The sequence below is a fragment of the Chelonoidis abingdonii genome, chromosome 5, assembly GCF_003597395.2.
Source record: "Chelonoidis abingdonii isolate Lonesome George chromosome 5, CheloAbing_2.0, whole genome shotgun sequence".
NCBI lineage: Eukaryota > Metazoa > Chordata > Testudines > Testudinidae > Chelonoidis > Chelonoidis abingdonii.
The window spans coordinates 7671368-7690502 of record NC_133773.1 but is presented as its reverse complement, the minus strand read 5'-3'; the positions used below and the strand labels follow the sequence as shown (position 1 = coordinate 7690502).

The 19135-nt window shown below is 42.8% G+C and overlaps 1 protein-coding gene across 1 annotated transcript in view; it reads left to right on the top strand.

The window, feature by feature from the left end:
* The window catches only part of ADGRL3 (adhesion G protein-coupled receptor L3), an 836368-nt gene extending 817497 nt beyond the window's left edge, over positions 1-18871 (top strand). Inside the window, 2 exon segments of the mRNA XM_075066059.1 lie at positions 13551-13568; positions 16516-18871. Of these exon segments, the coding sequence (XP_074922160.1) occupies positions 13551-13568; positions 16516-17318 (821 nt within the window). The 3' untranslated portion in view covers positions 17319-18871.
* The last annotated feature ends 264 nt before the right edge of the window (positions 18872-19135 follow it).

Here is a 19135-nt window from a genome sequence, read left to right as displayed (position 1 = left end):
GCATATACCAAGGTGATGCACTGTCCCCGCTGCTGTTAACATAGCTTAAAACCCCCTCAGCCAGATAATCACAAGGACTGGATACGGGTACAGGTTCAGGAGTGGAACTACCATAAGCCACCTCCCTACATGGAATGACATCAAGCTGTATGCTAGAATGAACGAGACACATCGACTCGCTAAATCCGACCTTGACGGCAGATATATGTGTATGTGATATCGGGATGTCATTTGAACTTGGGGGAGAAAGTTTGGGGCGGCTGTAGGTTGAAGAGAGGGAAGGTAGTAAGACTGATGGGGTGGAAACTACCAGCGGGCCACATAGCAGACATATAGACCAGCTACAAGTACCTTGGCGTCCCACAGTCACATGGAAACCACGTGAGGAGGCAAGGAAGACAGCAACATCCAAGTATCACCAAAGGATAAAGACAGGTCGCTGAAGAGCCAGCTCAGTGGAAGAACAAGATCCACGCCATCAACAGAATACGCCCTGCGGTATCAGATACCCTGCCGGTATAGTGAGCTGGCCAAAGGAGGACATGGAAGCTGCCGATGTGAAGACCCGGAAGCTCCTCACAATGCCAACAGAGGTTTTCCACCCAAAGCCCAACACCCGAGACTGTATACAGCCGGAAAGAAGGCAGGGCAGGGCTTGGTGAGCATCAAAGCCCACTGTCGCTGGCGAAACCGGAACTCCAGGAGTACATCAGATTAAGGATGGCCGCCAAAGATGAGCTGCTGAGAGAAAAAGGTGCCTGAGGCAGACAGACATGGGAGGAAGACCAAGCAGAGAAGTGCCATGGCAAGACAAGACCCTGATGGGATGTACCATCGACAGATAGCTGAGGTGGCTGACATTGGGAAAATCCTACCAGGGCTGGAAGGGGCTGGACTAAAAGACAGCACTGAGGCACTGATCATAGCATCACAGGAACCAGGCATGAGTATACACCAGATCCATGAAGCCGGGGTCTACCAACAACTAGAAGGGGAGACCAAGGGTGCCACGACTGTGGGCAAGAGAGGCCTCAGAGACAGTCAAACAATAGTGGCAGGATGTAAAAATGCAGGCAAGGACAAGCATACACTGAATGGCAAAACCAGTGGCTGGCATTGTGTAGCAGGAACATCTGACAGCGTATGGGCATAGACCCTCCAAGACAGATGGGAGATTCCAACAGAAGTTGTGGAGAATAGCGAAGGGCTAAGATTCTGTGGGACTTCAGATCCAGATGGACAGGCAGGTACTGGCCAATCAACCAGACATCGTGGTAATAGACAAGGACCAGAAGACAGTGGTGGTGAAGATATAGCAGTGCCAAGTGACAGCAACATCAGGAAAGAAGGAATATGAGAAGCTGGAGAAGTGGCGCCAGGGCCTGAAAGAGAAACTCGAGAGGATGTGGAAAGTGAAAGGCCAAAGTGGTCCCAGTGGTTGTAGAGCACTCGGGGCTGTGACTCCTAAGCTGGGTGAGTGCTCCAACAGATCCCAGAACAACATCAGAGCTCTCTGTCCAGAAAGTGCAGTGCTGGAAAGCTAAGATACTGCGCAGAACCCTCAAACTCCCAGGCCTCTGGTAGAGGACCCGAGGTTGAGGAAGACACATACCACCCATAGGGGTGAGAGGGGAATTTTTTTTATATATATATATATATACAGTAAAGACTATTTTATATATACATACATATAAAATGTATAGAGTCTTTTATCTGGTGAAAAAAAATTTCTCTGGTACCTAATGCCCTCATTTACATTAATGCTTATGGGGAAGCTTATGGGGAAATTGGATTCACTTAACATCGTTTCGCTTAAAGTCGCGTTTGTCAGGAACATAACTACAAGGTTAAGGGAGGAGATCCTGTAGTACACTGTAAGTAGCACATTCCTACAGGGAGCAATTTAATACACTGCACCTGGCAGCTCACACAGCCACACTGCCTGGCAGGAACTCGCAGCCCTGCCACCCAGAGAGCTGGCGGCACAGCGAGCTGAGGCTGAGGGGGAGGAGCCAGGGGCCAGGCAGGACAGGACTAACCCTAACCCTAACCTTAAGCGATAGTTTGGCCACCTCTGGTCTAGTTCAATCTCATTGACCCCAGCGGAGGAAAGGAGGGTCCAGTGGTCAGGGTAGCAGGCTGTATTCCCTGCTCTGACTCAAATTTCTTGTGTGACCCCACGCAAGCCACATGGGTTAGATCCATAAAAGGGATTTCAGTGCCTAATTGCCACTTCAGTTACCTGAATCAAAATTTAGATCCCAAATTCCCCACTTAGCTGTCAGCCTCTGAAGTCGCTAGGCACCTTGCTGTCTGCTGGCAAAGTCCCCAAGTTGCCTGATTTGAGTCAGGAGCTTGAACCCAGGTCTTCCAGGAGAGTGTGCTAACCACCAGGCTATCTGGTCATTCTCTCTCTCTTGCCCAATGCCTGTCAAAGTATTTCATGTCAAGTGGAACAGTTTCAACAGGAGAGATGGAGACTTACCCCAGAATTCTCCAGAGCGCAGTGGTCAGGGCACCATGGGTGGAGGGCTGGATTCCAGCTCTGAATCAGACTGAGTGAGGTCTCTCCCATCTCAGCGAGAGCTCTAACCTCTAGGCTATTGGGCATAGGGGCTGGGGAGGCACTGCCACCTTCTCCTCTCTGTGTTGTGGTTGTTTTTTTCCTGAGAAAAGGCTGACTTGACTTAGGGGCCTCACTCTAGTGGAGGGTTCCTGGCTGAGAATCAAGACCAGAGTCAAGTCCCTAAGTCCCTTTGATACCTCTCCTGGAGCTAGGCGCCTAAGCCTCCCCTCAGCATTTCCTATTGGCTAGTTAAGGCAGCTCCCTGCTCAGCATGCTGGCTTCTGTGAATCGCAGTCTTAGGTGCCTAATTCTCCCCAGGCACTGCAGTGGGGAACCTGAGCAGGAGCTGTGGATTTTACTTGGCAGCAGGAGGGGCCTAACGCTAGATGTTGCAATGGAAACCCTAAGTCCCCTTCGTGGATCTTGCCTGTAGTCTGGGTCTTAGTTCTGCAGCTGTACAGTGGTACTTCCTACCTCACAGGGGTATTGTGCAAATAAATACCTTTAAGATTGTGAGGCTCAGGGATACTATGGTCATGTAGACTATATAAATATCATCGAAAGATACACTGGCCAGGGCCAGCTGCTGCAGGGAGTAGGTACTTAATTGTACAATACTATAGCATAGTGGGATCAGAAGGGGGTTGAGGTTTCTTCTTTTTGAAGGGCATGCTGGCTAAGGCCTGGACAATTTTAGACGGGAGTGGAGAAGGGTTGAAGCCAGGCATAACAGAGTGGCTCCATTTCCCTCAATCTGGGTATGTAAGTATGTTATTAATTGCACAGGCATGTGATTCTAGAGAAAGGCACATCTCTTGCGTAACTTTGGTAATTGCTTTTGAAAGGTGATGTTTTTTCACCAAGTATGAAGAAGCATGTGAATGCATTTCCTTTCTGGTGCCCACTGGGTAGACCAGGCAGACAATTCAAGTTCATTTAAAGGCCTTCCGCACTGCTTTGTCAGCCAGCTGTCAGCAAGAAGTTATTTGAATTGTGGTCCTGAATAATATAGTGTAGACTCAAGTGACACCCACCTGGCAGCTTCCCTTTCATTCTTTGCTTTCATTGAATGTTTAAAAGCATACATATAGTTCATGGATGTGCAATTCTCTATTAAACTTTCCCAAAATTATGTCTTCATTCAATATCTTCCTGCATCAAGGATGTGAATTTCTGTCTAGCAATGGGGGAAATAAGGTACAATTCACGTTGCACACTATAGCTAAAATGATATCTACTTTCATATACAGACAGAATAGATAAACTTAACAATTTAAAGCCTTAATGGGCAGTTATAATCAGAAAAGTGGCTATAAAAACTGGCGTTATATGGTTTGTCATTTGTTCTCCCTCGACTTCTGTATCGGATTTGCTGAGTTTACAGTTCAAGAGATGATTTTTTGAACTAACAGCCGGTTGCCTGGGATCTAAAAATCATTCCTCTTAAACCTCCACCAATAATAAAATTTCTGGTTCAGAACTGAGATTAGAAAAACTTTGCATGGAGAAGACTAGAACTTGTTTCCCGCTTTAGTAGCTGTGTTGGTTCTGCATTGCTCACAACAGTCCAAGTTGGCTTTGTCAGTAAAATAAGCAGCTATGACTCTAAGGCCTGGTCTACACTACGCTGTTAAACTGATTTTAACAGCATTAAATCGATTTAACGCTGGACCCATCCACACTACACTGCTCTTTATATCGATTTAAAGGGCTCTTTAAATCGATTTCTGTACTCCTACAAAACGAGAGGAGTAATGTTAAAATCGATATTACTATATCGGAATAGTGTTAGTGTGGACGGAAATCGACATTATTGCCCTCATTATTTTACAGTAGCTACCCACAGTGCACTGCTCCAGAAATCGATGCTAGCCTCGGACCATGGACACACACGAATTAATGTGCCTAGTGTGGATGCGCACAATCGACTTTATAATATCTGTTTTATAAAATCAGTTTAAGCTAATTCAAATTCATCCTGTAGTGTAGACGTAGCCAAAGATGCCCACAGAGTTGGTGTGTTGAGTACAGCTGAGCTAGTATGGCAAATGAATAAAAGAAAAAAGAGGGGGAGGGCACACAACTATTTGGATTATAGGAGAATTCACTTGGACTCTGTTTACACCTCTTTTTTATTTGCTTTTGGTGCATATTCTAGCGATGACTTTTCTAACAGGCACTTTTGCCAAAGCAGCAAATGTAAGCAGAATATTTGTGAAATGCAGATTTCAGATTCATCATGTTGACTTTTCAATGAGGAAACCTGATTCTAACGACCCAATGCAGATGACAGTTGCTCACATTAAATAATAAACTTGCCTCTGAAGTGGTCCCACTGAAATCAGTGGGACTACTCCCCAAGCAAAGGTCTACTGTAAGTAAGTGTATCGGAATCTGGCCGTACAAGTGACATTCATCCAGTCCAGCAACAAAAAGAGATCTCGTGACAGATCCAAAAAGCTCATCTTTAAAATACCAAACTCTCTCACAGACCAAGAATAAATCACTGAATATATCCAGCAAATAATTCTGAATAACAAATCTGAGAAAATTGTGATCTGTCTGCTGACAATTTATGAACAGAAAAAGAGGTGAAATGAGTTGAAAAAGTTATTTGCTACAAATTATTCACCCAACTCTGGTGCTGAGTAAGAGAGTGCCATTCTCACAAGGTAAATCTCTGTTTATAATCACAGTGTATAAATGCTTTATTGGAGGTAATCCCATACCAGCAACCGATAACTGAGTATCTATGAACTTTGAAGGTGCTTAGAATCTCAGCCAGGATCTAGATCGGAATTGCACAGCTGCCTCTTTAGCTATATATTGGATTGAACCAAATCCTAGATCAGAACTTTTGCGTTGTTGAAATAGAAATCTGAGTATTGCTGTTTCTTTGTGTTATGTTGTTCAGAGGTACAACTTCTGATCCTTGTATGCTCTGGTTACTAACCTTTGGCTACTGGTTCCGCTTTTGGTTGACTCCGCTCATTAGACAAGGACAGCCCAAGATGTGTGTCTGAGATGACCCTTGATTCTTTCTGACTTCATGGTCACAAGCTTACAAGCATGCAGAGTGCAACAATATTTTGGAAAGCAAAATTAAGGTGCTATCAATAGTATCTCTTCAACTTACAGAACCCTGGGAATTTCCACTCACAGAAGCTGACAGCCAGTCACATGTAACTAAACAAATAAATGATTTGTTTGCCAGATATGCATAATATGCAAGAGCCATGAGAAACTGAGCAGAGAGGTTTTTTGCAAGGAAGGCTATCACTAAATTCTAGCAACATGAAGAAGATATTGGGGGCATATCCTCAGCTTGTGTAAATTGGCATTGCTCCATTGAAAGCAATAAAGCTTAGGATCCAGCTATAAGTGAATAAATAAATAAATACAAACTATGAACCAGATGCTTCTAGCTGAAGATATTGGGCAGACAGCCAGGGATAAGTCAGACAGCACATAGCAAGAAAGGCTCCTCACGCTGAGTGGAATCAGAACAGTCAGTTCACATACACAGCCTGCTTCCTTCTACTTTGAGACTCACACACCCTGGCCTTCGCTAGCAACTTTCAAAGCACCTTTCCTTTCCAACCTGTCACCCCACTCCACACACTTCCCTAGCATCGAAGTCCGCACTCTGTTGCCATAACGTCTCTCACAGGCTCTGTTGCTAAGTGCTCTAGTTTGTCTGGTACGCTGTTTCTTTGGGGAAATAATACGCTTGTCTCTCGCTCCTTTTGCTTCCCCGCCACTTGTTACAGAGGAGCTGGAGTCTTATAGAAACCTTTGATATTTTTAGAAATCCTGCTGCTCGGATCCATGTTTTCTATATTTGGCTTTGCTCATTATTTATTACCAAGGACATTTTCATGCAAACAGGAAGGTTGTTTGTGAGTTCACCTGCCCCCGCTGCTCATTCCTCATCTGAAATCCTAATCCTGTTTCTGGTAGCCCTGGTGGTTGCCATGGTGACGTAGAAGTGTCAGAAAGAAAGCAGGATGGGAACTTAGAAGTGTGGCTAGTGTCAGGGGGTTGGATTTTTTTTATTACAGACCCTCCCGTTTGAAAAGAGCTCATCTTTTTTTGTATTATTTTTTGAATTAAAGCTTTAATTATCAGTCATTTGGAGCCCCCCACCCCCACCGTCACTGGAGCTGGGAAGATTGTGCTTCTGAGATTGGTTAATAATAATACCCGTCTCTTCTATAGCACTTTTCATCCACAGGCTTGAAAGCGCTTTACAAAGGAGGCCAGAAGCAGAAGGGAGGGTCTTGAGGGCAAAGTTAGGAGCTGGATCCAAAGACTTTACAAGAAAATAAAACAGAGTGGTATTGTTAAAGACCAAGGTTCTGTTTGCTTTGACCCTCCCATTTTTGAAAGAAGCAAGATCCATGATCCCAGCCTCCTTTCACGGTGGGGAAACAAGCAAGGCCAATTTCTGTGCTCAGTTACATTATAAATCCAGATTAAACCCTCTGACTTCAGCAGAGTTTGCTACTCCAGATTGGCACTGCTGGAGCCAAGAGCAGAGTTTGGTCCCACCCGTGAAATGAAATCACTTTTCATGGAAATGACCTCAGCAAGAAAGAGGAAGACAGAAAATAAGCTGCTATTAGTTGTGTTTAGTATATTTATAGGCAGTCTGTGTGAGGTCAGTGTCTGTCTCTCTCGCATTGGAGGGATATTATTCATTAAGTGTCAGATTTGCAAAGTCTGACCAACTATGTATTTTTTTTCAAGTTTCCCATCAGAGGCCAGGTGTTCATTTAAATGAAATGCTGTGAGTAGACCCTAAAGTGCACAGCCTGGTAATTCACTTTGTGTTGCATTGAGGCTTGGTTTTTCAGGAAATCCACCTGCATTGTAAAAACAATAAGGAGTTGATGCAGACTAACGCGGCTACCCCTCTGAAACCTGTCACCTCCATGGTAGTGTCCTAAGGTTGTTACCACCTGCTGTGTGTCCTATGTGAGATGCGTGAGGGGGCGGGGTTCAGTCCAGTCCCCTGTGAGTATGTGCCAGCATCTTAAAATCACCATTACACCTCAACAGAGAGACCAGCCCATAGAGCCTGGCTGTGCTTGTCATCAGTGAGGTGCTTCCTTCTGGGGTTGGTGAGGTGCATTGGTGGTGAGGCCTCAGGAAGACCTGCCCTGCCTTCGAAGTGCTCTAAGATAGAGAGAGAATCTCCAGGATCCTCAGACTAGCTCCTTCTATCAGCAGTAAATCCTCTCCAGGCAACACACCCCCAAAGGGGCAAGGCCAGAGCCATGGTCATCCCTGCCCCCCAACCAGCAAAGGAGGTAACATTACACCTCCTGAAGGGCAGAATTCCTCCTCCCGTGGGGTGGCAGAGCTCTGCACTGCACCACGCCCGGTGCTGGGCCTCCAGAGCTTGGGCAGCATGTGCTGTAGAGACGGGACCATTGGAAGGGTCTGTGTTAAGCTGAAAGCAGGAGTTTCAGTGGATAACCATAGGCAGTTTCCAGCTCTTTGTAACAGAATGAAATATACAAGTAACCTCGGCACGTAATGATATGGAGCCACCTCCTGGGCCAACAGCACCACATGACACAAGGACCCTCCTGTCCCAGGTCTGCGTGAGCTATGCCCCAAAATGGCTGCCACCCTCTCCCCCTCTCACGTATGTTCTTTGTAACCCCTTCTGTTCTGTCATTTTTCCCCTTTTGTTGCTAAGTCATGTTCTGCTTCCTGTCCCCCAGTGACTCTCCCCTGCCCTCCAAACTCCCTTTCCTTCTCACCCTCACCACAGGCCGTCATGTTGTTGTGACTAGGGGGTCCCTTGGCATGCTCCACAGATGACCTGAGCACCTGAAGAGCGGTGTTGGGTGCTGCAATGGAAGCAAGGAGGGCAGACTGATGCCTTTTGAAGAGCAATCTACGCCCAGGGCTGCACCTTTGCAGCAGGCTGTTGAAGCAGAGATGTCATTCTGTTTTCTTCATACCTACTTCTCTTCTCCACTGTTCTGCAAGCCCCCCCTTGCCTGCTGTAGCACCTCTTGCCCTGGCAGGGCCTGCTGACCGGGCAGGGAAGTGTGATAGACAAGGTTAGGCCAGGAACTAAAGAATATGTATGTGCTTGACACTTCTGGCCAGTGACCGAGGGAACGTCCCTTCTCCCTGCTCCTAGTCTGAGGGTTGGTCTTTGGCAACGACGCTGTGTTCTATGTCAGATTTTCAACTGCCCCTTCACATAGATGTGTATTCCTGCTGCGAATCGGCTAAGGCAGGGGAGGGAAGTCACTGCCACAAGAACAAACTTCCTTCCCTTAGGCACAAGGTAGGTGTCTCTGGTCACAAGCTGAAGGGCAAAAATCCAGCAGCTCAGCCTCCTGAAGTCTAACATAAAGAACAGGCAGAGTTGTGGCCCCTCAGCTTCCTCTAGGTTATAGTTTCCAAAATGACAGCCAACGAGAATGTGAGCGAAAAGTTGTATTTGCAAAGGCAACATAGAGCCCTTGAGTAACAGGACCTCCATGGACTGCTCTGGTCCTGTTTGTAGGAACTCTTGAAAGAACTACAATGCTCACACTTGTGAGGGCATGTTGTTGTTGCACAATAAGCTGTTACCGCGTAGATTTAAAGCACAGTGGATAGAATTGTACCTGCCCTATTGTACATAAATAGCTGCTCCTGGAATAAGAGCTCTCATAAGTGCCCAGAATCTTATGGAAGCCAACATTTTCCATCCTTCCTTTTTTATATATGTTCCGAGTGACCAGTAAATAAACCCTAGTCAACAGTGAGAGTTGAATGTATTTTCATGTGAGTCATTATTATTGTTTGGTTCATTTGGCACTTTCTGGAGATGATCCCATCCCCCATTGTGTAGACTGTCACCTTTTGTCATATCCTTGCTTATACTCTGAGCAACTAGGGAAACCACCATAAATGTGGGTTATCAGCATTCCAATCCATTTTCTTTCACATCAACTTGGATTTGTGCATTGTCGGAAACATCTGTGCTGCTTTAGTGGCATATAGTTTTCAAGTCTAATTAGCTGGCTGCTTGTAATCAGGACTATTTCAACTGTTGTCATTCTGAATGTTCTTTTTTCCTTTTTTTTTTATACCATATTTGCCTGATTGACCTTTTTTTTTCTCTGTCTTTCTGTCGGGCTGCTCCAGGAGCCATGGCTAATCACCTTATAACCAATGCTCTGCTTCGTCCTCATGGCACTAACAACCCTTATAATACATTGCTCGGGGAATCGGCGGTCTATAACAACCCTTCTGTCAGCATGTACAACACACAAGGTGTGCAGGAGTTTCTCTCTAATTTTTCTAGTGAGAGTCCCATTTTATGTGGCTTATATAGGCCCATTTGTTCTTTTTTCCCTTCGTCCCCACCCCCTCTTTTTTTTTGGAACCAGGTATAAATAATCTCTTCTCTCATCTCAGTACATTTTTCCATTTTCCTTAGGTTTTTTCTCATTAGCCCAACCAAATGACCAGCTTCAGTTTAATAGTCACTCATCAGATCCATTCAAATATGTGTGGTGGTTTTGATTCTTTTGGTTTTGTATTGTTTTAGTCATTGATGTGTGTTTTGTCCACTGTATCCATTTATCACTTTGTTGTCAGTTCGTTTCTTTGTTAAATCATTCATTTTAGAAAGAGGAGCATCTTTCAAGGTAAGTGAGGTCAAAATGGCCTTTGATACCAAAGCTACTATTGCTTTTGGAATAGCATATAGAAAAATAAATTGTCAGTAGCTCATCAATGTATCTGTCAGAGATTATGCATTAAAAAAAAACACCCTTGAGCTCTAAGAGGGATATGGAATGAGAAATCTAGACCGATTCTGAAGAGGGCAGATTTTGGAGTGGGGTAATTAATGTATTGTCATGTAAATAAATGCAAACTACGTGTGCTTTAAGGAGACCAAATAAGAGCTCCAGGAAACTAGAAACTGGAATCAAATAGCTGCAAAGAGTCAGCTGGGCCTACTCTATAAGATTCTACTGCAAAAATCATTTCCTGTGACCTATATGTTTGTCTTCTGTATTTGCTCTGGTTGCATGAGTAGACCATATTTTTAAATGAACGTCACGATGCTTTTTGTTATAGATCGGTCTATTTACAGATGATTTGCAGAATAAATCTAGTATTTGGACGCTTGATCAGGTTGCATCTGTTAAGTTTGATAGTTCAGCCTTTTATCCTTTTTTCACCCATAGACAACTGAATCGTTGGAGAGTAACTCTGCTTTCAAACACAAATACTTTCCAAAATGTCAGCTCTCTTTATTTGCTCCTCTTCTAATTAAGGTGTCCCTTTGCAGTAATGGGGTCTCATAAAGAAAATAAATAAATAACGGCAACAGTGCAAGCAATAAAGATATGTTGTAATATGCAGCATTGTTATGGTAAAATTATATATTGACTTGTATCATTAGGGTCTTTTAATTCCAACCACAAAGGGGAAAGTATATGCATTTGACCTTTTCTCTGTTCATAAATTTCTGGAACCATACTAACTTCTCACAATAAATTAGATTGCACTAATTCTTGTTAAAGGAACTAACATTAAGTGTGAATTGCTCTGAATTTTAAGACTTTGCTATATCGCAACTGTTGAAACAAATTTTGATAATCTGCACAGTTTGGGTATGTAAATATTTATATTTTCTTGCTGCAGAAGTGTTACGGTTGTTACTGTTAAAAAGATGCTATGCTTTAAGATTAACATCATTTTACATCTGCTTTCCAAACTAGCCAGGGGAAGTTTTAAACTGGGTTATAGAGGTACTGTCTGGATGGCAGCAGGAAATGTTGAGTCAGCATTTGGCTTATTGTAATCCTCAATTTTCTTGGCTGTGTGTCTCAGCTCTACAAATGTGCTCAGGGCTGAAATATGACAAAAAGTTTCTGCTAGAAAGTGCATTTTTAAAAATAGTCATCTAATTTTAAGGCCCAGCTGCTAATTCTGTTATTTGCACTGAGTAGAACCTCATTCCACAAATAGTCCCTTTGATTTTAAGGTGCTACTCAATACAAGGGAGCAGAACTGGGGCCAGCGAGGTTATAAGTATGCTAAAAGCAGACCTGTTCAGGGTTCAGTCAACAGAAATTAAAGAGAACTCCACGAGTACTGATGCCAGTTAAGCCACTGGATATTTACCATTGACTTCAATGGGAGCAGAATTGAAGTCAGTATTTATGGGAGACTACGAGTTTATTGATAGCCATAACTATATCACGGGAAGTAAGAAGTGTAATAGATATTGCCTTTGAAACTAGGTGATTGTCTCTGGGCAGGAATTTCTTCGCAGTGTTTGAGGTAGGTCCCTATGAGTTTTAGAGGAGTCCATATTGCAACCCCAAGTTAGTAAATACAGATTCCACAAAAGGCCTTATGAATCCTCTGGGATTCATGCATACTGACCCCATAGCCAAACTAACGGAGCCATTGTGATAATCTATTGAGTTGATAACACATTATAAATATCCATTCGGTGCCACTTTAGCATGGCTTCTGTGCGCTTCCCACGCACTACAAATTGTCACCACATTTGCGTTTGTTTTGACTAGGATTTAATGGTTACAGAACATTTTCTATCTAACATGTTCTAAAACTCTAACGTAGACAAGGTGGTGGTTTCTTGCACTTCCCTCTGAAACGTCTGGTATTGGCCATTGTCAGAGATAAGGCACTGGGCTGAATGAACCTGGGGTCCAAACCAAGGCAGCAATTTCTGTGTTCCAGTGTTTGTTAGTAGTGTTCATGGTGAAGCTACCTTCTCTGCTCTAGACTTTTATAATGTGCTAGCTAAAACATTCTTGCCAAATGACACTAAATCTTAATCAAGACAAGCCCTTTGGATCTGCTATTTCTGGGCAGGGAATCTGCAGCTGCTCTCCCTTGCAAAAGCAGAGTTGAGCACTGCTTGCGGGAATCTGTTTTCACAAGTATTTGACTTCAGGGGGAGCTTGTGTAGCACACTTGCAGGCCACATGCCCACCTAGCACTCTGTACTGCGGCACAGTTTTGTCTGAGAACAGGTGTTTGCCATTAGGATCAGAAGCCCATTGAAACCAATGGAAAGGCCCTTCAGGTCTGGCCTTAGAAGTCAGTGGTGACACTCTCAATTCCTTCGAGGGGATGGGTTTGGCCATAAAGGGGTGAATAAGGTAATAGTTGAGAAGTTGAGGGGTTTGCTGAACCATAGAGGTTGCCACAAGTTGGACCTGAGAGAGGAGTTGTTTTCACTGGATAGACTGAAATCAGTTTGAGTCTTGGATAAATGATGGGTGTTTTACAACAGCTTTCACGAAAGATCATTTTAAGAGAAGAAGGAAATAAGATAACATAAATGAGGTGTGCCACAAACTAATACAAAATGGGAGATTGAAAGTTAACACTTCATCCTCATCTTTGGTGTGTTTGGTTTAAAAGCAAAAGCAAACAAATAAATCTTCATTGCAAAAGGTTTTAAAATGCCAGCACCCCCTGGATGAGCAAAATCACATGGTAACAAAACTGTGTGTGCAGAAGATGGAAGATACCACGGTTTAGCAAGGAAATGCATTTCAATTTCAACTGCCGGGGCAGTTATAACTAACAGTAAGTAAAGAAATTCATTCTGATGGCATTAAAGATGACTGTTTTTCTGAGTGGGGATTGCCAGTTTAACCTTTACATTTCCAGATGTTTATTCTTGATTTGTATTGCACCCTAAAAATATAAACTGAGATGGAAAAACTTTCAAAAATAGATCTTTTTTAAAAGTCACATGTTTATTGTTGTGCTTAAAACATTTTTTGTCTAAAATGTCAGTATTTTAACCTGCAACAAACCACGTAACAGATTCATGTATTCTGGGCAGTGGAAATGATTTCTGTTAACTCTTTTTTCTGCATATCATCAATTTGCTTTTTACTCATGTTTCTCCTACTGTCGCTGTAAGCTTACTTGTTGTTTTTTCTTTCCTTTTCTTCATGCTGTCGTTTAGAGCCCTACAGAGAGACAAGTATGGGAGTAAAGCTAAACATTGCATATCAAATGTAATTTTTTTAGTTCACTTTTATTGCATCACATATAGATGATGTAGTTATTAAAAATGGTTCATCTCTCACAATTCTGAAAACAAAAGAATAAAAACCATATGGATTAATATATATAGTTATATATATATATTGATACAGATTAGATGCTTTTGTTGTCTATTTTCTTTTTTGTGTCATTTACCCAATATAGGTTCTAAGTCTCATGTAACTGTGTGTGTGTGTGTGTGTGTGTTACATTGTATTAAATTAAACATTTTTATTTGCAAAGTCATAAACCTTTTGTCAATTTATATGACATATTTCATTATGAAATTTACACTATTTCAAATGCAATCCATCCACTTTATTTTCCTACAGAATCTTCCAGCCTCCAATTGTATGCATTGGCAGCAGAAGTAACAAGCAGTGTCTCGATGCATAAGTTACTCAGCCATGACCATCAAGCAGACACTGTAGCAACAATCTCTCATTACATACAGTTCTTTAAAAATATTTTCTTTTTATTTTCCTTAAACGTTGTGGATCATTTATGGAGACCTTCTAACATGAAAATAAATGGCTTTGTTCTATGTCTGTGATGGCTAGTTTATTTTATACATAACTTTCCTTGTTTGTTTGGAAATGCATGATACAAAAATGTACCATATGCACCGGAAATACAAAATAGGGATGACATATTCGGGACATTTCACTCAAAGAAAGAACAAAGTCTGTAGTAGCATTTTCCAATCTTAGATAGCTATACTGAAAGTACTGCATCACAGATATAGACTGAATCCTATATTTTCAGAAGGTACACTAGCAGTGTATTAAGAGTTTTTCTTGCTGATGTGAATGACCATTAATCTTTGTTGTCAACACAGAGCTACTCTAATCCACCACTGCTGGTTCAGTGCTGTCTGTGATTTTAGGCAGCATCTGAATGCACTAACTGAAAAAATGCATGGAAAGTTTCATACAGTCTTGTATTGGGTGTTCATTCTAGTGATCACAATAGTCATTAGCATGATAGCTTAACATGCCAGGACCTGATTCTCCTCTCACTCAAACTAGATTACTCCACTGGCTTCAAAACAGTTACTCTTTATCTACAGTAGTGTAAGTGAGTGAAGATCAGGGGCAGCTCCAGACACCAACACGCCAAGCACGTGCCTAGAGCGACAAGCCACGGGGAGCGCTCTGCCAGTCGCCACAAGGGCGGCAGGCAGCTTGCCTTTGGCAGCATGCCTGCGGAGGGTCCTCTGGTCCCGCGGCTTCAGCGGGCCTACCGCAGGCATGTCACTGAATCCGCAGGACCAAGGAGCTCCCGCAGGCAAGCCGCCAAAGGCAGCCTGCCTGCCGTGCTTGAGGCGGCAAAATACCTAGAGCCGCCCTCGGTGAAGATTCAATCCCCTGGTTTTTATTTACAATGTTACTAGGCTTGTGGAAATTTATAAAGTTCATTAAATAGTTTCATCAAAACCAACTGATTCCCAGAAGACACAGGCCTAGTTTCTGCAGTTATATATGTATTTTTTCCTGTTGTAGGTCAGAAGTCCTAACACTAGAGGGTTACATTTTCAAAATGGCAGGCAGGCTTATAACGGGCTGACTCATGCAAATGGGAATTGTGTGACTAAATACCCAAGCAGCCCTGATGAAAATGCAGCCCATCAAATCTACAGTGCCCATAATCCTTACAGCCAGGGCCAGCACTTCCATTTAGGTGACCCAGGCGGTCGCCTAAGGCGCCAGGATTTGGGAGGGTGGCATTTTGCCACCCTCGGCGGCAATTCGGCAGTGGGGGGTCCTTCTGCGCTCCGGGTCTTCAGCGGCAATTCTGTGACAGGTCCTTCACTTGCTCCAGGACCCACCGCGGAAGTGCCCCGAAGACCGGGAGCACGGAAGGACCCCCCCACCGCAGAATGGTCACCAACGACCGGGAGTGCGGAAGGACCCCCGCCTAGGGCACCAAAAACCCTGGCGCCGCTCCTGCAATTGAACACAGCTACCTAATGAAAAAGTGAAACTCAGAAACAGCTTTTGAAAGAATATAGTATATGGAGCTTAGCAATAACAACACACACAGAACTGTAATCCCTAGCGTATGTCTATGATATAAAATTCACAGCAAAGCATCATGCAAATAATTTTGGTCATGCCCTTGTAACAGAAGGAATGTGATATATAATTTCTTTGCATATATGTCTCAAAGATAGAAAGTGATTTAAAAAATCAAACACAGATACACAAGCTAGTCAGCATGAAGCAAAAATTATAAATTATATCCATGCAATTCCATTGCATCAAGTGGAGTTGCATTAAGTGTAAGGAAGATAAGAATTTTTTCCCCAAGATCTCACGTATGCAGTCAGTTTACTAAACGATGTTTTGGGAATGGGATAGCTATGTTGCAAATACAGGTCCGCTGCTTATGTAACTTTTCATCGTTCCATTGAAATCAGTGGTGCTAGGACAATTTATACCAGCTGAACATCTGCCTCATAGATTTCTTAGTTTTAAGGAACATATAAAAGCAGCTGAGATTTGGGAGCAGCTATGTCTGATATGAACAGGAGCTATTTGGAGAGGGGCTGTTCCTTCTTATAAGCTACTGACAAATTAAGTGCAATACCTGATACCAGATACCATTTTCAGTGGAAAAACCTTAATCTTATTAGCTGGAGCTCTTGTTCCCATGTAAAAGATTATTAAGCTTTTTTGTTTTTTCTATGATGCTACTATTGTTATCAAACTAAATCTATTTTTTTTAATTTTTAATTTTGTTTGATATCAATTTTTACACAGCTGCTATGTTAACATAGCAACACAGTGCAGCATTGATTGATTAAGAAAGTGTGATGTTTGTACGAGTCCTGCGCGAATGTCCTGTTTTGCCCAAGTCACCCTCTCTTGTGTGATGTTTTTCAGAGGGGCTTCTGAACAATGCCAGGGATACAAGTGTCATGGATACTCTACCACTGAATGGTAACCACGGCAACAGCTACAGCATCGCCAGCGGCGAGTACCTGAGCAACTGTGTGCAAATCATTGACCGTGGGTATAATAACCACACCGAGACTGCCCTAGAGAAAAAGATCCTGAAGGAACTCACCTCCAACTACATCCCTTCCTATCTGAACAACCACGAGCGCTCCAGTGAACAGAACAGGAACCTGGTGAACAAACTCGTCAACAACATTGGCAGTGCGACCGAGGACGACGCCATCGTCCTCGATGATGCCACCTCCTTCAACCATGAGGAGAGCCTGGTCCTGGAACTCATCCATGAAGAGTCCGACGCCCCCTTGCTGCCACCAAGGGTTTATTCCGCTGAGAACCACCAGCCGCACCACTACACCAGAAGACGAATTCCGCAAGACAACAGCGAGAGCTTTTTCCCCTTGCTAACCAACGAGCACACAGAAGACCACCAGTCGCCCAACAGGGATTCTCTGTATACCAGCATGCCCACGCTAGCTGGCATGCCCGTCACAGAAAGCGTTACCACCAGCACCCAGACCGACCCCCCCACGGCCAAAAGTGGTGATGCTGATGATATGTACTACAAAAGCATGCCAAATCTAGGCTCCAGGAACCACGTCCATCAGCTACACACTTACTACCAGCTGGGGCGAGGCAGCAGTGATGGTTTTATAGTCCCACCAAGCAAAGATGGGACTTCCCCCGAAGGGAGTTCCAAAGGACCTGCTCACTTGGTCACTAGTCTATAGAAGATTAAGCAAAAATGTAAAACAACCAACATCCCCTCCCTCTCCTCCCTAACACCTGGTTTACTGTTCTGAGTTAATACAAGCAGTGGTAATATTGTGCGTACTCCTAAATCTTCGTGCTGTTCTAAAAAACAAACAAACGGTCAGACTTTTTTTTTTACTGGAATTTTTAGGCCAGCCTGGGGAGAATAATAACTGATGAAATTCCACCCCTTTCCTCCCCTCCCTCTCTCAGACAGACTTCATTATGTTAATGAAAGACATACAACAGATAATGGCACACTTTGTGGCCTTCTCGAGTTATGCTGTGTTTGTTTAAACATCCTTGATGCTCGGTTGCTATTATTACTGAGGACCTGATTTAAAAAGAAAAAAAAAAAAGGCCAAAACGTGCATTTGAAACTAGTAGCGATGATGCATCTCGGTGGGAGTGCTGCACAAAGAACAAACAACAACAAAAAATAGCAAAACTGTTTATTATGAATCTGTATCACATGGTTTTTGGTCACTCACAACTTGATTTAACTGCAGCGCGCTTAGCTGTGGGAGCAAACAAAATCTAATGAAACGGAAGGGAATTCTAGAATTATATATGCTACACGCATATTTTATGTTTTGCTGTATTAACTGATGATAAAAAAACTAATGGCAGAAAAAAAATTGAACAATTTCTATGTAATGTACAGATACTAGCATTGCACATATAGTCTGCTTTTTGTTCCTCCAGAATTTGCGTCCCTGTTAACGTAGTGGAAAAAAAAACAACTTTTTCTGTTGTGCTGGTCTTGCAAATTTGTTTACCAGTAGGAGCAAGGTTTTTCATAAATCCTTTTTTGCCATCGTTTTCTTTAAAAATCTCACTGGGCAAAAAAAAACCCAAACAAAACAAAACAAAACAAAAAGTCACTTTCTAAGGCTCGTATTCTAGTAATACAATCACAAATTCTTTCCAACCAATGGGACTTTCTTTTTCTCATGCTTTCTCTTTCTTCAGTCGGTGTATTGCCGACAGAAATTTCACAGATTAGAGCAGGGCAAACTTTATGTTTACAGTGCACAACCGATAATAATAATTATAATAATTAATATGAAGCGTATTTGGCAAGCCGTCCCTCACCCAGGCAGTAGGCACGGTACTAGAAGCCAAGAGATCTCTTATAGTTATAGCTGGGCTTCTGCATGTGAAAACAATATCCTGTAGGAGTTAAGAGTCTTCAGGCCTCAGTCTGGTTCCCAATCTAGGCACTTGTACTGCAGTGGTTAAAAAAAAAGAAATTTGAGTGTCTTGTAACAAGAATTTGAAAACCAACTATTTTGAAGTGATTAAAAAAATTCTCCATTCATTATTTTCCTAACAGGAAATTTATTTATTTGATAGGATTTGAAGCAATGTAGGCTTTCCGGAGGTAAATTAGCAGCACAGATTATAATTTTTTTTTTAATTTATGATCCATTTTGTATGGTCTCAAAGTTGAATGACCTCATTACTAATATTTGTTGTAAAAGTGAAACTTGTTTGCCAACCAATAAACAACTGATTAAGATTTAGAAGATACTGTACGTACTGTACGACTAAACTTTCTCTTCATTTTTCTCTCCCTTCCTGTCTTCAGTACAAGAGTTTTGATTCCTTTAGGGTACAGTTGAGCAAAGCCAAGGAAAGGAGCCCTAGATGAATAACTTAAGCACAAAAATGATATAGCTATGGCTGACTGGAAGGATATAGAAAATCAAGCTAGGTGTACTTTGTCTTGGGGTAGGGATGAGATGAGGTGAACCTGCTTTTTAGCAGGTTACTGCGTAGGGTTAGTGGGTTT